The sequence below is a fragment of the Sinocyclocheilus grahami genome, unplaced genomic scaffold (assembly GCF_001515645.1).
Source record: "Sinocyclocheilus grahami isolate Dianchi unplaced genomic scaffold, SAMN03320097.WGS_v1.1 scaffold250.1, whole genome shotgun sequence".
Taxonomy (NCBI): Eukaryota; Metazoa; Chordata; class Actinopteri; order Cypriniformes; family Cyprinidae; genus Sinocyclocheilus; species Sinocyclocheilus grahami.
In genome coordinates, this window is record NW_015505429.1 from 483,147 (window position 1) to 501,865 (window position 18,719).

At 37.4% G+C, this 18,719-nt stretch overlaps 1 protein-coding gene across 2 annotated transcripts in view; it reads left to right on the top strand.

The window, feature by feature from the left end:
• The window catches only part of LOC107598317 (protocadherin Fat 2-like), a 46,569-nt gene extending 30,293 nt beyond the window's left edge, over positions 1-16,276 (top strand). Inside the window, exons 18-24 of one of the 2 annotated variants that reach the window (XM_016289614.1) lie at positions 1,418-1,615; positions 2,850-3,651; positions 6,377-6,531; positions 11,208-11,707; positions 13,345-13,361; positions 13,577-14,134; positions 15,669-16,276. In XM_016289614.1, coding sequence (XP_016145100.1) covers positions 1,418-1,615; positions 2,850-3,651; positions 6,377-6,531; positions 11,208-11,707; positions 13,345-13,361; positions 13,577-14,134; positions 15,669-16,141 — 2,703 coding nt within the window. In that variant the 3' untranslated portion in view covers positions 16,142-16,276. Of the gene's footprint in view, positions 1-1,417; positions 1,616-2,849; positions 3,652-4,161; positions 4,325-6,376; positions 6,532-11,207; positions 11,871-13,344; positions 13,362-13,576; positions 14,135-15,668 lie in introns of those variants that run through there. The other variant, XM_016289613.1, reaches the window with a different exon arrangement.
• Positions 16,277-18,719: the final 2,443 nt, after the last annotated feature.

Below are 18,719 nucleotides of genomic sequence, written 5' to 3' on the forward strand. Positions count from 1 at the left end.
TTTAGCTGACTAACTTTCAACATTTGTTAAAATTTAAATGTAGTTAAAATAAATAGTTTCCAGCCACTTACCTTAAAAAAAATTAGTATCATTTTTTTCAGTTTAGTGTTTTCCTGTAAACCAATAGTCTTTGTTTTATTTATAACTTAAAACACTTTTAGTAACACTTTACTTAAAACCTTTATATATAATGCACTATAAAATAATTCTAATGCATTAAATATGTCTTGTAATGCACCTTAAAATACATTGTATGATCTCATAAATAATTGTAACCCCAGTTATAATACATTATAATACCTTTCTATTCACTGTTTCACCTTTAGAAAGCATAATGCATTAAAACGCATTATAAACAAACCTTCAAATATTATGGATTTTTCTAATATAATGGATTTTCATTTTGGTTACATTTATTTAGGAAAAGATATAATGCATTACAATGTACATTTATAATACCTTTTTAATGCATTACACAAAGGCTTCACGTAAAGTGCTACACTTTTTTTTTTTTTTTTTTAGCAGTGCAGCAATTTCTGACTGTTTCTACGCAATTTTTGTTCTTCAATGCATTGAAGCATAGGATTGTGAGAAATCAAAGGTGTAAAAACCGGACAGGGTTGTCATCACATTTGTGCTCTAAGCTGCACATGAGCACAGGGGAAGCCAAGAGTTCAGGCTAAAGAGCCAATCAGCCATGTATAATATAGTCATTTTTTTCTGTAACAGTGTTCGGACTCGGTTTACCCTTTCGGAGTCAGCCAGATCCATTGCTTCTAATTATAGAGTCAACTCTGCTGACTTGGAAATATTTTTCACACCCCATTTACCCCCACCCAAGGTGTCTGTGTCTTCAGAGTGTGGCGGCTATTTGCCACCATGTAGGTGGTCAGTAACAATTAGGCTCATCTCTGCCAGCCGAGCGCTCCGTTTCAATTACCTGTTCCAGTTGTGTCAGCTTGAAGGAAGACGAGGAGCACATGTCGGTCCAATCGGTAGCACAAATGTAGACCGAGTGATAAAAGTCACCATCTGTTCTTGCTGTGTTTTCATTTCGACAGAATTGGGCTGTTTCTTCAAGCTTAGATTTGTTTGCACAGAAGAATCTGGCATTGAAAACGAGTCCCGTGACAGAAATCCGCTATCGATTTGAAAAACAGCAAGAAACATCAGGGCGGATTGATTATTTTTATTCTTTTCCAGCTATTTCTCTCTGTTCGCCATTCTGTTGCCAGAGCAGTAGAATACAATAAAACTCAGAGGAGTGAACTCCAGAATCACCTGCGTCCCGATAAAAATAAAGAACACATTTATGTTAATTGTTCATCTACTTTCGAGAAAGGACAGCTACAACTTTTCTAAAAGTCGGTATTTTCCAAGCATGTGTGGCTTGATTAATGGTGTTTTCTGGACACAGGAAGGGGAGGCTGTGGGCAGTGGAATTCTGCAGCTGCTGGTAACAGACAGAGATATGCCTCAGAACGGCCCTCCCTTCTCCTTCTATATTGTCTCGGGAAATGAGGACAGGAGCTTTCACATTGACCAAGGAGGACTGCTGTCCATATCCTCCCCGCTGAGGAGGAGAGGCAAGCCTCAGCATCTGCTAAAAATCCAGGTGAAAGATTTCATTCATTAATTTCAGTTAAGAGTACAGCGCATGTTTACAACACATGCTTGTTTAAAGATTAAAGTGGTAGTTCACCCAAAAATGAAAGACCGTCATCATTCACTCATCCTCATGTTGTTCCACAGCCATAAGAATTTCTTTCTGCTGGAAAACACAGGAAGAAGATTTTTTTTATGCTACTCCTATATTCTATTCTATTCTATTCTATTAATTTAGTGCTGTCAAACGATTAATCGCGATTAATCGCATCCAAAACAAAAGTTTTTGTGTACATAATATATGCGTGTGTACTGTGTATATTTATCATGCATATATAAATACACACACACATGCATGTATATATTTAAAAAAAATATGTTGTTTATATATTAAATATATTTATATATAATATAAATGATACGTATATAAATATATACATGTAAATACATGTACGTATTTTCAAAATATATACTGTATGTGTGTATATTTATACATACATAATAAATATACAAAGTACACACATATATATATATATTATGTAAACAAAAACTTTTATTTTGGATGCGATTAATTGCGATTAATCGTTTGACAGCACTAATTATATTACATACAATTTTGTTATATTATGTTGTAAATACACATTCCAATAGGTTGCAAAATTTTAAGTTCAGATCTATTTATTAGTCTGCCTCTGTTTATAACCTACACGACCTTCAAGAATTCAGGAATTCGTTTCATGGAATTCAAGGTTTTCAGGCGTTGTTAACCCAACCTTTCAAATTTGTCTTAATATACTTTCCTTTGCAAGTTAAAAATTATACTTACTACAGTTTCCTTGAATTTAAATGTACAATTTTAATTTAAAATGATGCTTTAACTTAAAGGAATCACTGGATACTATTCATTGACATTGCGTAGAAAAGAGTACCGTGAACATTTGTCAAAACTTCTCCTTTATCCTGTCTTCCACTGAAGAAAAACCAAAAGTCATACAGGTTTGGAACAACAGTACTGTAGAGTAAATAAATGATGACAGAATCTTTCATTTGTATGTGAACTATACCTTCAAATGGAATATGGCATGTATGGGACAGTATGACCTGACCTAAACTTGATTGTTATCTGTGGACCAGTGATTCTACCACACCGTCTTAAATTATTTAAAGCGACTCTTCAAAGGTCAGTGTATTGTTCGCACGTCGCAATGTTTTTTTCACACATCACATAAATATCATCTCCACAGGTCACTGACAGCGGCCACCCTCCTCTGTCCTCAATATGCGTGGTGAAAATCAACATCACAGAGCAGAGCCGATATCCACCCACTGTGACTCCGCTAGAGGTTTTCATCACCACCGCCGGTGGGACGTTTTCCAAACGTGTCATCGGCAAGCTGCACGCCACGGACCAAGATCCCCAAGACGTCCTGTCTTACAAACTGGTTTCTGATGGCCTGGACCAAGGCCTGTTCTCTGTGGATGCAGTGGATGGGAAGATTGTGGTGGAGAAGAACCTGGATCCAGGCCTGTACCACTTGAACGTGAGCGTGTCCGATGGGAAATTTAGCATCTGGGCGGGAGTGAAGGTCCATGTTTGGGCTGCCGCTCAACATGATCTGGATCAGGGCTTCACGTTGCAGTTGGCTGGACTTTCGGCGGAAGAGTTCGTGTCCGATCACTGGCGAGGCCTCCAGCGAAGCCTGGGCTTGGAGCTGAACATCCCCAGACAAGAGCTGCACATCGCCAGCTTGCAACAGCAGCCAAACTCCGTCAACATGGAGGTCCTTCTGGTCCGGAGAGCTCAGGACGGCTCCGTCCAGCCCGTGTCTGCTCAGCGCCTCACCGGAGTCCTTTCCACCGTAGAAGATACGCTGGGTTTGAACATCTTGAGACTGAAGCATGATGGTTGTGTGGGGGCTGGTTGCCCACCTCGGGGTTGCAGGAACGCTGTGGTGATGAGGCAGGGGAGAATGAGTAACTACGCCACCGCACGGGCGAACTTCATCACCCCGCAGCACAGTTGGGAGAGCGTGTGCTCCTGCAACGGTAGGCGGTATTTTGTATTCAACTGAGGATTTAGACAAACCCGGAGGCCTTGAATATTATCTTGTTTCTCACTTAGGCCATGTCCACACGTACATGGGTATTTTTATAAATGTTTTTCCTTCTTCCGTTTTAAAAAAATCTCCGTCCACATGAAAACGCAAACGCATGCTATGAAGCACTGTCAAGGGCATGCCAAACCAACAGGTGGCGATATAATCTCAACCGTAAAGCCATGTTGGCCAATCAGAAGCCTGAAAAAGTTTCCTGTAGGCGGAGACAACAGCGCAGGCTCCGACGTCACAAGCCAAAAACTTCGGTTTTGCTGTCTACACGATAACACTGCAACCAGAGTTTTTGAAAATCTTCACCCTGGCAGAAGTTTTCAAAAATGTTCGGTTTCAGTGACCTGGTGCTGCGTTTGCATGGGACGAATGGTCTAACAATATGATCTATTTAAAAATAACCGCGTTCGTGTGGACAGGGCCCGTAGAAGATACGCTGGGTTTGAACATCTTGAGACTGAAGCATGATGGTTGTGTGGGGGCTGGTTGCCCACCTCGGGGTTGCAGGAACGCTGTGGTGATGAGGCAGGGGAGAATGAGTAACTACGCCACCGCACGGGCGAACTTCATCACCCCGCAGCACAGTTGGGAGAGCGTGTGCTCCTGCAACGGTAGGCGGTATTTTGTATTCAACTGAGGATTTAGACAAACCCGGAGGCCTTGAATATTATCTTGTTTCTCACTTAGGCCATGTCCACACGTACATGGGTATTTTTATAAATGTTTTTCCTTCTTCCGTTTTAAAAAAATCTCCGTCCACATGAAAACGCAAACGCATGCTATGAAGCACTGTCAAGGGCATGCCAAACCAACAGGTGGCGATATAATCTCAACCGTAAAGCCATGTTGGCCAATCAGAAGCCTGAAAAAGTTTCCTGTAGGCAGAGACAACAGCGCAGGCTCCGACGTCACAAGCCAAAAACTTCAGTTTTGCTGTCTACACGATAACACTGCAACCAGAGTTTTTGAAAATCTTCACCCTGGCAGAAGTTTTCAAAAATGTTCGGTTTCAGTGACCTGGTGCTGCGTTTGCATGGGACGAATGGTCTAACAATATGATCTATTTAAAAATAACCGCGTTCGTGTGGACAGGGCCTAAGTTGCACCTTTCTGGGTTTGCCTTAAAGGAACAGTTCACCCTAAATGAAATGCACTCTCATGTCGTTCCAAAATGACAACACAAAAGGAAATAGAAATTTCAAGCTGCACTTTCAAGCTCCAGTAAGGACAAAAAAAGCAATAGTCTATATCAGTGGTTCTCAGCCAGTTGGCCAGGGCCCTCAAGATGACTTAAAATGATACTAAATAAGCTAAACAACAACAAAAATCAAGATATTTCTTATAATTCACCCCCTCAACAACTGTTTTTGTGTTTTACAAACTAAGATTCCCATGTCTCGTTCCCACCTCACCTTAATACTGTGATTTCTAGAATTCTAGAAAACGATATGGGTATTTTTTATAATATTTATACATTTTTATAGTTATAGTTTATTTCAAAATGATCCAGCAAATAATGAATGACATGGGGCTGAAGATTGTTTTGGACGACGAGAGTGAAAAATGTTTAGAACCACTGGCCTATATGACTTTTATTTTCATTATAATATAATGTGTCTAAAGTTTTATATGATCAGAAAAAGGTTGCTATTCACAGAACATTTTCAATCTCATTTCCCTTTATTGTTCATATTTAAACTTGAAACATGGAAAAACCAAAGCCATTTGGCATCATTGACGTCATGTGTTGGCACATTATATATAAATGAATGTGAACATGAATAAGATTTGAGAGCTATGCCAGAGGCAAAGATATTCAATGAATAATGACTTTAATTTCAGTCTGTTGCTTACACATACACTAAGAGCAAACACATACTGTAATATTTACAGTATGATACTTTAATTGTATTTTTTATTTTAATTTTGGTCACTATATGCTTTCATGTTTTGGTAAAAAGCAGTTAGAAAGTTATTCAAAATATCTTCTTTTGTTTTCCACGTACACTACTGTTCAAAACTTTGTAGATGGTAAGATTTTTAAAATGTATTTGAAAGAATTCTCTTCTGCTCACAAAGGCTGCATTTATGTAATCAAAAATACAGTAAAACATTAATATTTTGAAATATTATTACAATTTAAAAGAACTGTTTTCTCTTTGAATATATTTTAAAATGTAATTTATTCTTTTGATTCAAAACTGAATTTTCAGCATCATTACTCCAATCTTCAGTGTCATGTGATCCTTCAGAGATCATTATAATATGCAGATTTGCTTCTTATTGTCATTGTTAAAAAATAAATAGCTTGCTTTTTTATTCAGGATTCTTTGATGAATAGAAAGAACAGCATTTATTTGAAATAGAAATCTTACTTTGTAAATGTCTTTACTATAATTTTTGATCAGGTTAATGCATCTCTGCTGAATAAAAGTATAAATGTCTTTTAAAAAATCTTAACTGATCCCAAACCTTCAAACAGTTTGTATGGAAACAGTACAGTATTTAGATTTTTTTGGTGAACTATTCCTTCAAAGATGTCTGTTGTGATGTCCGTCTATAAGCTTGTTTAATTTGATTCCCGTTATTAGTTTCTACAAGAAGTGGACAGCTGCTGCACATTTTGCCAAATGTACTTATTATTTATGCTTCCTGCGTTGCAGAATCTGCTGTGAGACTTGACGGCAAGGGTTATCTGAAATACCTCTATCAAATGGAAGAGGGCAAAGAAAACTTCCATCTGTCTCTTCGACTCAAGACGTCTGCAGCGGAGGGCACAGTGATGTCCACCAATGCCTCTGACTGGGCAAAATTAGAGGTACGACATTTTTCAAACACACTGACAAAAGATTCTTTAACTTCTTCTTTTGTCTTGCACAAGTGAATCGCTGTAGGTATAAATCTAAAATACAAAAAAACCCTGCCATCCAGATCACAATAGAACGATCACAGGAAACTTCACTCCACCCAATGATAAATGCAATGTCCAAATGTTTGCAGTAGAAGCTTGTTTGTTCTCATGAACGACTAACTGCGCATTAAATGCGTTAATATTCAGCAGCACATTCCAAAAGGCGCTTGTGATGTGGATTTCATCCCACCCTTTGAGCACATCAGAGATAAATCAACCTGTATTTCTGAAATGAGTGTTATGATGAATCCATGGCTGACTGCTCTCCTCCTTTGACTCAGAGGCTCAGTGTGGGCTCTTTTGAGTATTTGTTTATTTAAACGGCCTGATGCAGCTTTGAAGCTTCAGCTAGAGGAAGTCTTTAAGGTTCTGCATAAAAGACTGAAAAGTGCATTCATGTTCTATACATTGTGAGTCAGATAAAGAATGAAGCAAGCACGACTTGAAACGCCGATCTCTGCATCAAAATCATATGACACCTCTCCCAGAGGACACTTCATTTATGCACCATAATTGAATATTCAATTTAAATGACTTGCAACATCAAAAGTGCACTATCCTTTTTTTTAAGCTTTACCGCTGGGTTTTGAAACTTGGCAAGCTGGACCATTTCATTGTTGCAGAGGGGCTTCAAAAGGAATTGTTAAACATCCGAGAAATCTTCAGGGCATTCATCTTCACACGTTGCAAAGCTATACATGACATAATTCATGTGTCTCTCTGGAGAATTAACATTTTGGCGCACCTCAGCAAATTCCTATCAGTCTTTTAATTTGAGAGGAGCGACAGCTTGTGCTTTGGAAACTTGTACAATTTGAATCAACTGCTAAGCTAGTACATTCAGTTTTCTTACCTTTTGAGTAATTACTTTCAAATGGAAACTGAGCCTGTTTGAGCAAAGCCACCTCTGACAAGAGAAAGGGAAGAAAAGGTGGCTTGTCAATTAAGCAGCTATAGCATTTATGAATACTGACAGCTGCGATCTAACATTATTAAGAGAAAAGAGATCTGTGGCGGGATAGATACGCTGGAACTGATACCCTTTAATGCAGTGAGGAGTCCGAGCGTGGGGGCATTGATCGCAATAATTAGGTTTTTCTTCTAACCAGACTCACATCAGGAGGTCTGTTACAAAACCTACCTAGACAGCGTTGTAAGGCATCGCAGACACGATCCTGATGCCAAGACTCTTCCGAACAGCAGGCAACAAAATGATTCATCAAAGATCCATCATTTTGACCAAATTCTAATGCAACATATTATCCAAGATGGTAGATAGAATCGAGAAATTTTTATTTATTTATAAATGTGTGTGTGTGTGTGTGTATATATATATATATATATATATATATATAGTTTAGGGGCAATTTTTTAAAATAAAGAAATTAATGCTTTTATTCAGCAAGGATGAATAAAACATTGGCCAAAAGTGACAGTAAAGACATTTATAATATTACGAAATATTTCTATTTCAAATAAATGTTGTATCTATTACTTTCTCGTCATGAAAAATGACTGTAAATAAATAAATAAATATCCCAGTTTCCACAAATATGTTAAGCAGCACAACTGTTTTCAACGTTGATAATAATAGTAATAAATGTTTCTTGAGCAGCAAATCAGCATATTAGAATGATTTCTGAAGGATCATGTGACACCGACGATTGGCGTAATGATGCTGAAAATTCAGCTTTACATCACAGGAATAAATTACATTTTAAAATATATTAAAATAGAAAAGAGTTATTTTAAATTGTAATAATAGATTACAATATTGCTGTTTTTACTGTATTTTTGCAGCTTGGGAGACGTCTTAAAAGCATTTAAACATCTTATTAACCCCAAACTAGTATAAATACATTCATACGCTACTAAAAAGTATAAAAAAAAAGTTGATTCTAGTAATCCAGCAGCTATCAACCCCGTTCCTGTTTAAATCGCATGCTATTTGTTCATGTGGAGCTGCTGCCTTCTTGAATAGGATGCTGCCTATATGAATGCAGTGGACAATAAAGCAGAAACAGAGCTTTCATCCAATCATTCATTGAGGGATAATAACAATAATCAAGTGAGGGATAATAGTCAGGCAGTATGAATGTATATAGGATGATCAGGACATTTTTATTATCCATAAATGGTGTATTTTGCTAAAACAACCAGCGCAATATACATTATCTCACTTAATACACAGCTGCCTGCCAAATAAATTAATTCACATTGATGTGAGTCAAAATAATTTTTATTTTAGGCCGCAGAATGCCACATCTGACCAATCAAGAACAAATATTCCAGAGAATTCGTTTAACCTCATCAGCAAACAGAATTTTTGCCGTCATACTTTGGAGTCGTCATTTCTCAAGACAAATAACTGGGCAGGGAATATCACTACATTTATGGAGGATACTCTCTTCTGCTTGCTGGACTGTAAATGTTTAGTTGGCTGATGTTTTGTTTGTGATTTACAAGCACAGCGAGATCATGTGCTGTGTGTTTTTTTTGATGTGGACTCTGGTGGATAAACAGCCTTGTTACCTGTCAAATTCAGCATTGCCCTCGAGGAGCCAAAACTCAGATCGAACATTCACCCTCGATGAGTTCTCTCGGGAAAAGTTCCTCTTCCTTTTCTGTGCTCATCTCACCACCACCACCACTGCACACTCAGCTCAGCCCAGCACAGCAAAATCAAACAGCAGCTCCGTCCAATGAAAGCAAATGAGCAAAACCCATGGGCTGACTGGTATCAGATCAGAGCAAAAGGATCTGTGCTTCGTTTCTCTCATCGCAAAACTCTCTGAAGATCCTGCCGCAGCAATTAAGAGGCTGGTGTGAAGGAGAAGATTGTTAATAATGCATACTCTCAACATCAGTGTAATACTTTCAAATGTGAAGTGCACACACACAAGCTATGTTTTTTTAATGCACAGAACAGGAAACTAATACATGCATATGTGAGTGATCCATTATTTGTGGACTGATCGCTGAGGAGGCATAATGTCAGCGTCTGTTTGAATGCTTTGCATCACAAAGTTGTTGGTGCGATTGAAGGAGAACTAACCGCGTTCTCCCGCGAGCTCTGTCTTTCACAACTACCTTCAGCACACACAAAGGGCTTCTTATCTCCCACAGAGCGAGCGCAGGAGCACAAGCTTCCAACGGTGCAAAAACACAACCTGTCTAACCTACCTCAGCAAGAGCTTCGCTGGCTCTTCAGCAACCTGGGCACAGTCCGTAATTATGTAACTTTATTCAAGCCGCAGACGTCAGGCTAAAGCTAATAATAAGTGTGTACTATTGTTTTTATGTTTTTTATTTATTTGCCAGACTGATGGTGCTTTTCTGCATCATCAATGACGTGATGCTCTTTTTTTTTTGTCTTTTCAAAAATACATTTGATATGCAATTCATACATGCAGTGACTTGACAATGTCTCTTTTGTGATGAATATGCCTTACATTTCAGACTCTACTACAAACATAGACTTGACTTTATTCCCTTTGACTAATGAAGGCCCTAAAGTTGACTGAAACATCACTGTTTTAAATAGTGTCAAGTCAATGTTTGTAGAGTGAGTGTTGCATTTTTATTCTGAAGTTTGAAATTCAGATTTATTGAGTTGAACCACCTTAACAAATTTTTGAGTGTCTGTTTAATAGTAGTGATTCATTTGGAGCCCAAGTCTGTACAGAATTGATTCATTTTTGAGCCCGAGTTGGCACAGTAGTGATTCATCTGGAGCGGAGTCTGTGCAGTAGTGATCGTGAGCTGGAGCCGCCCAAACTCTCACAGACCCAATCACAAGCTCGCAACCATGACACCACACCCCGTTTTTATAGCATCAAATAACTCACTAAAAGCAAACTTACAAGAAAAAAACACTTGAACACACATTATTGAACATACATTGAACAGACAATATTTTACTTATAACTTTTTGTTTCAAATAAGAACCACACATTCAAATATATTTCAAAGTGAAAATGTTATCATTTTTCACATTTGTTTAGTCAGCAGATTTAACCTTTTTATTAAGAATATATTTTTCAAATCCATATAAAACCGACATGAATACAAAGAGTACATTTCAAATTTAAAAAAAGAAGGATTTTTCCTGTTCTTTGTCATGAATGCTGTTATTTGTCATTGACTCGTGTGTGTGTGTGTGTGTGTGTGTGTGTGTGTGTTTTCTAGCTGGTCAATCACAAGCTCGCAACCATGATACCACACCCCGTTTTTATAGCATCACATAACTCACTAAAAGCAAACTTACAAGAAAAAAACACTTGAACACACATTATTGAACATACATTGAACAGACAATATTTTACTTATAACTTTTTGTTTCAAATAAGAACCACACATTCAAATATATTTCAAAGTGAAAATGTTATCATTTTTCACATTTGTTTAGTCAGCAGATTTAACCTTTTTATTAAGAATATATTTTTCAAATCCATATAAAACCGACATGAATACAAAGAGTACATTTCAAATTTAAAAAAAAGAAGGATTTTTCCTGTTCTTTGTCATGAATGCTGTTATTTGTCATTGACTCGTGTGTGTGTGTGTGTGTGTGTGTTTTCTAGCTGGTGGACAAGGAGCTGTGGCTCAGATATAGATGTGGCAACATGCTCCCTGCCAGTCTGCATGTGGCCCACCACCCTTTGGCTGATGGCCGCTGGCACCATGTCTCGCTGGAGGTCAACGGCTCAACCCTTAGACTCACCATTGATGCCATACACTCCAACGCGGTGGTTCTGCCTCAACCCTGCAGGCTCAGTCAGTCCGGTGGGGCCCTGGTGTTAGCCAGCTCCAACCCCAGCACAGATGCAGAGCGCCTGGGCTTCACCGGCTGTTTGGAGAGCATACAGTTCAACGGAGAGGCGGTGAGAGGAGAGGAGGGGACGACAGGAACTGGCCCGCAGACCGGCAGACTCTTCGGGATCTACCAGTGCTGCTCTGATGTGAAGATCTGTGCCAGTAATCCTTGTGAGAATGGAGGCACTTGTGTTGAAGAGCCCAGTGGAGGTGGGAAAGCAATGTTCCTCTATATTTGCTCACACTTTCTTCCCTGTTTTACCTGCCCGTTCTTAAAATCAGATATGCAAATTAGGTCAGCAAATCTGAATGCCATTTGCACAACACAGTTTGCCATCTTGCTTGTCTACACTAGTTTTGATATATGGATGATTATAATGCTACATTATTTAATCAGCATATGATGAACTACTGCTGCCGTGATCACTAGAAAATGTACACAAACATCTCTGTAAAATAAAATGCCTTTTATTGCCACAATAATCATCAAAAATAGTAATAATAATGAATTGATAACACTTTACAATAAACTGAAATCATTAACATTATTAACATAAGATCATTTGATCATCATGAACATAAGGATGAACTATACAATTTAATTGCATTAATTAATAACGGTTAATTTCACAAAAATATGACTATTGTAACATTTCAAATTGTATAACATTAATGTGTTATGAATTAACATTGAACAACAGTATTTTTATAAATTAACACTAACCTAGATTAATAAATGCTGTAAAATGTTGTTTGTTTGTTAGTTCTGACATAAAGTAACAAATTGTTAGGACAACAAACAAAGAGGCGTACGATAGCAATTTGAGCAAGATAAAACAGAAATGCTGATATATATATATATATATATATATATATATATATATATATATATAAAATGATATATCATATATTATAATGCTACTATACATCATTTAATCAGTATATGATAAATTACTGCTGCCATGATCACTAGAAAATGTACACAAACATTTAATCTTGTTAAGATTAAATGTATTTTATTGACAACATAATATTCATTACAAAAACAGAAAAAGTTTAATAAAAATAACAAATGATAAAGATGAATTTATTGGTACCAAGTTTAAATTAACAACAAAGTTTAAATTATACAAACATAAAATGTAACAGTTACAGTAACAGTGAACAATATTATATTTACTATATAAATCAAAAATAACCTAGATTAATAAATGCTGTAATATGTTAGATGCTTATGACAAAAAGCAAAATGCAATAATTATTTTTCTGTAGGTGGAATTATGTAGTATTCACTGTCTGGAATACTGGATATGTCAATCTAACAAAATGATGATAGCTGATATTACATGAGTGAGAAATATTAATGAAAAATATGTAATATTAATTTAACAAATGATTTTTTATTTAATATGAGTTAATATGCACTTATTTTCTCGAGCAGCTAACACAATGTTAATGTTAGAAAAAAACAAGAAAAAAAGACTAATATTCAAAACACGCTACAGAAACTGAATCAATAATCAAATGTGAAAATAAAACACTTAATGGTCTTGCCCGTATTAATTAAAGTAAGTTATTCAGTGAAGAGGAATGAACGATTCTCTCGTTTTCTTACCCACATTCAAGTGTTGATAAAAAAGAACGCACGAAGCTAGAATAAAACTATTTGTTTGTGTTTAAAAAACTTTTGACACATTGCAGCATGTTCAGATATTCATACAACAAAACATTCTGATAATTTTGTGAAAATGCTCAAAAATGCTGGCCGTGATTGACAACTTAAAAAAAAAAAGCTGACAGGGAAAGAGTTCACTGTAGCATTCTATAATATCAAATGTGCAACGATATCAGATAAAATACAGAATTAATTAAAAAAGAAAACACCCTTCACGCCTGGAGGAAGAGGTGTGTAGCTGGCATTTTTTATCTCTCAATATGAAAAGAGCTGTGTGGAAACACCCAGATGATAGCTTGATAACATAACTGTTTTTCCATACATAAAGAAAATGTAAAAGAAATGCATCTGGATGTTTGGAATGAGGAAAATATTCAATTTTGATAAGATGGCATATGCCATTTCCATTGAATGGTAATTCACCTGTGGTCTCTGTGACCGAGTGTGAGAATATCTAGATCAGTGTGGCCCACACACTCTCCTACATTCAGTCAATTGTTTCTTCTCTTTACAGATGTCAGAATGCGTGCACTCCCAATCCATGTCTCGCTGGTTTCACCTGTTCAATGGCGGGAAACTCAATCCACTGTGAGCGCACCATCTCCCCTGCGTATGTGGAAATCGCAGAGATCTGCGCAGGCATATTGGGGCTTGTCCTCCTCGCCGTGGCCTTTGTATGTTTCCGAAAACACTACGTCAGCCGCAAAAAGCACAAGTCCGGCTGCGTTCAAGATTCCAACGGCTACTTCCCAACGTTGTCCAAAAGCACGATGAAAGAAACCGAGATCAGCTCTCCTGTGGAGCTCAGCACCCTGATTGGCTTCGCAGGCGATCTGGACAGCAGTCCTTTCTGCTCACTCAAACCTCGAGAACAGCGGGAGCTCGGCCCTCAGGTGGGCTCTCGCTCCAGGCCTCAGGGTCCTGTGATTTGCAGCGTGGCCCCCAATTTACCTCCTCCACCCTCCACCAGCTCTGATAACGACTCTATTAGGAAAAACAACTGGGAGCACGACTACGAAGGTGAGAACTTGTTTTATTTTTTATTTTCAGCTTATTTTCAGCTTCAACAGGCACTTCACTTCATTTGGAATTTAGTCACATCATAAAAGACGAGAGCGGTGGAGGACAAATAGCTGCGTGTGCTCCTGCAGGTCAATGGAAAAGCATGTGCGGGTCATATTCAGTTACATCTTCTGTTTGCTGCAGCACTGAGCACTTTCTCATGTGTGCCTCTGTTTAAAACCTATTAAATTGGTGACATACTAAATTCTCAAGCACATCCTTAACACTCAAGCATTTCAAAAACGGGTGAGAATTTGACTACTTTTGAATTTTTATTTAAGCATGACTAATTTTTACTCAATTGAAATAGTCAGCAGGACAGTGTTTACCTAATGCAAATGTCTCATACACTGCTGTTTGTGGCACATCCAACATTGCCTTGATGGAAAGTTTATGAGTGGATCGCCATGAACTGTCATAAACAGTGCAAAACATTCACATCCCACTCGCATAGTGGGAAAACACTGAGCGGCACTTTAATAGTTTCATTTATTTGGACATATTGGTTTAATAATAAAATTGATGTCACATGCCAGTGAGAGGAATATTCTCCTGCTCTTGCCATTAGGGATGCACAATTTATCGGTACCCATATCATTATTGGATGATAGTGGAGATTTTCAGAATCAGAATATTAGAGATATATTGGTGCATATTTTGTTTAATTGTATATTTTCCCTATTTATAGATTTAACCCTGTTTTCTAACTCTCACTTAAAGTAAATCTTTAAAATTTAATAACACAAATCTCATTCTGTACATTATAAGGTTGTGATTCCTTAATTCACTTGAAGCTTAAATTTTTTTTTTTTTTTTTTTACATTTTTAAAATTAATTTAATTTAATACATTTAATTAATTAATTTAAAACCATACTGTCCAGAAGTTTGGGGTCAATAATATTTTTGTTTGTTTTTAGAAATAAAAGTATCCTTTGGCAAGGACACTTTAAAATTGACCAAAATATTAAGCAACACAACTGTATTATTGATAATAATAATAATAATAATAATAATAAATGTTTCTTGAGCACCAGAATGAATTCCGAAGGTCATGTGACACTGAAGACTGGAATAATGGCTGCTGAAATTTCAGCCTTGCCATCACAAATAAATTATATTTAAAAATATATTAAAAACGTCTAAATATAAGATAAAACAAACATTTTAAATAGTAATACTTTTTCACAATATTACTGTTTTCACTGCATTTTTTCATCAAATAAATGCCTTGGTAAAACGTGATGTTTTAAAACATAAAAAATCTTACCAACCCCAAACTTTCAAACAATAGTGTTTATCGGCCATAACATGAAAATATCATTTTAATATTGGTGCATCACTACTTGTATAGACCAAGTGCAACTGAAATCATGTGGTACAACTAGTGGACATAGACCTATCTCACTTACTACTGTCAGAACTAATCAACTAATTTGTGCAACCCCTAGTTGCAAGAAATAAACGATTTCTAATAATAACTCTCATTCACAGTGTATCCAGCTGATCCTGACTACTACGGCCGACCCACGGTTCAAGAGTTCCCAAAGTTTGACATTGTGGAAAGCACCTACTCGACGGCTGCCACAGAGTCGCGCAGGAACTCTCGCTTCGGAGGCTTCCCTTTCCCGCTGGACCGCGCCGACCGCCGCGCTCCATTACCCCCTTGTTACAGCAATCAGAATTTAGATGACTTCTTGGGGCCGGATGGTCTGCCGCTGCCCAGCTCTCAGTGCCCTAATGAGTACACTGCCATAAGCTACTACCCTACCCAGCACACTCGCAGCCTGGACAACGTCTCCAGCGGCTATAAGAGGCTCAGCGTGCGTTTGAGCGTGGGACAGCCTTCATACGCGGACGGCGACGGCTCCAAGCGACCTGGATCTACTAGAAGGACGTCTCGCAGTTATGCTGGCTCAGATATGGTGGAGAGTGACTACGGCAGCTGCGAGGAGGTCATGTTCTAAGAGACTGCGGTGGATCAAAGGTCCCGTATGAGTGGGGTTATAGAAAGGAAGCTCATCTCATACATATAGTATATGAAGCTCAACGGCTGAGAGCCACAGAAGCACTATCAGTATTAATAGTCACTTTCAGGGAAAACAAATACATCTGTGTGAAATGCAACTTTCCTCATTGTTTGCCCTTTACGAATCTGTGGAATTATTGCATGACCTTAAAACGTCTACGGTGTGGTTATAAATGATGTTATTAGCGTGTAGAGATAATGCGGCCTCATTTGGTATTGCGAGTTCAATTGCACCCCGTCCAGTTTGGTTGGAAAAAGTATATTTTCAGCAGATGTTAAATGACTGATTGTAGTGTTGCATGTCATTATCAGATTGGAAACCAGCTGTAGGGCGGATGATTATTTCTGTAAAACATAGCTGAGGTGTGTTGTTCCCCGAGCCCATATGTGCTCACCGAAATCAGCGTGCTATGACATTTTTCAAGCGTTCCATATGGTGTAAACATTTTTAGCGATGGCACATTTCACTACAGCGAAAGTATAGAGGTTACACTGATTTGTACATGTGGCTGAAGCAGAGGCTGGTTCCCTGTTGTATCAAAAATTAGTACATAATGTGAAATATAAGATGTATGTTAATGAAATATCAAATATCAGTCCATGGTAAGTTGATGTGTCATTGGTTGTTGGGAAATTTACTTTTTGACTGTTTTGTAAAAGGAATAGTTCACCTAAATTTGCTAAAGATTTACTCACACTCAGGCCTGTAGTTTATTTTTTATGGGAACACATTTTTAGAAATTTTGCATTATATCACTTGCTCGCCAAGTGAATGGGTGCCGTCCAAATGAGAGCCCAAACAGCTGATAAAACATCACAATAATCCACACCACTCCAGTCCATCAATTAACATCTTGTGAAGTGAATAGCTGCTTGTTTGAAACAAATCCATCAAGGTGTTTTATGTACAAACTGTTGCTTCTGTCCAAAATGAGTCCATAATAATGCTTTCCTTGAGTGTAAAAAAAGTCAATTTCACGTTGTCCTCTCACAACAGGATTTGGATTGGATTTTTTCACATTGGCGAGCAAGTGCTCTAATGCCAAATCTGTTCAGATGAAGAAACAAACTCATTTACATCTTGAATGGCCTGGGGGTGAATACATGTTCTGCAAATTTTCATTTTTGGGTGAACTGTTCCTTTAAGATGAGTCTGAATTGCTGCGCTTGGTGAATACTAATTTGAAATGTGAACTCTGGCTTTATCTTCTCATGCTGCAGAAGTTATGCGGTTTTAGAAGTTTTCTCTGATCAAAGGCAATCAAACTTAAGCCATAAAAAAATCTCTGTGCAGCTTTTTATGGCTCAATTACGCTTCTTGACAAACTGTCATAATGCTTACTAATCATTAAAATGATCAAAAATACTGCCAAAGTATGAAAGAAACTGAACTGATTAAAGAATCATATATACTGTATGTGTGTGTGAACATCACAAACAGCTGCATTTTATATTCTAAAGTGCTTCTGTCTTTGAACTGTATTCATAACATTAATGTCATCTTTAGGGTTCAATATTTTTTTGTTATGAAAAGGGATTTTCAACAGAGTACATTTCATTGGATGCGTAGATTACCTGAATGCAACTGGCTTTGGAGACTGGTTTAGCGGACTGCTGCATGTGTCATCAAATGATATTGCATGTGCTCCTTTCCCTCATTGACTGTAGTCTATAGTGTTTCAAATGACATAGCACAGTGTTGATGTACATATTATTAGCAGCTGTTGCAAGTATTTGTTGTGATCTGTCGTATGTTTGTGAAGTGGGTGGTAAGTGCGAATGTCATTTTTTTGTATTTTGAAAATTCAATGTGGGATGACTCCCATGTTTTAAAGTTTTAAAGTTCCTCTGTGAGAGAATCTGTGTTGTCTTTGCCATTTCCCATCTATGTAAAAAAAATACTATGAAATATATAAAATAAAATTGTTTAATATACAGAATGTACTGTGTGTTGTATTAATTATAATCTTATAGACTCAAAAATTCAATAATAATTCAAAAAGCATTTTTTTTTATTTCAGCCAAGGTTGCATTGGTCAAGAGTGACAGTAAAGACATGTCTTTATTATAATAATGTTAAAGGCTGTTAAATAAAGGCCGTTCTTTTAAACAAAGAATCATTAAAGAAAGGTCACGGTTTCCAGAAAATATTAAGCAGTACAACTGTTTTCAACATTGAAAATAATAAATGTTTGAGCAGAAAATCAGCATATTAGAATGATTTCTGAAGGATCATGTGACACTGAGGTACTGTCACCGCAGGAATAACCCAGGTGAAAAAAGTGCACTTCCATAATGTGCTTTGCACGAGTGAAAGTGGAGCAGTCCCATAATGTATACATCTCCTGTCCTGAAGCACGGGAATCTCAAATAACCCCACAGCTGAGGACCCTTGAGGCTTTCGGATATAAGTGTCAACTCATAACAGTACTGAGTGCCGTAACTCATCTTGATCATCTGTTTGGAAGCTGATAGATGATGTTCAGTCTGTTATATATAGTTTCACGGTGCAGCAT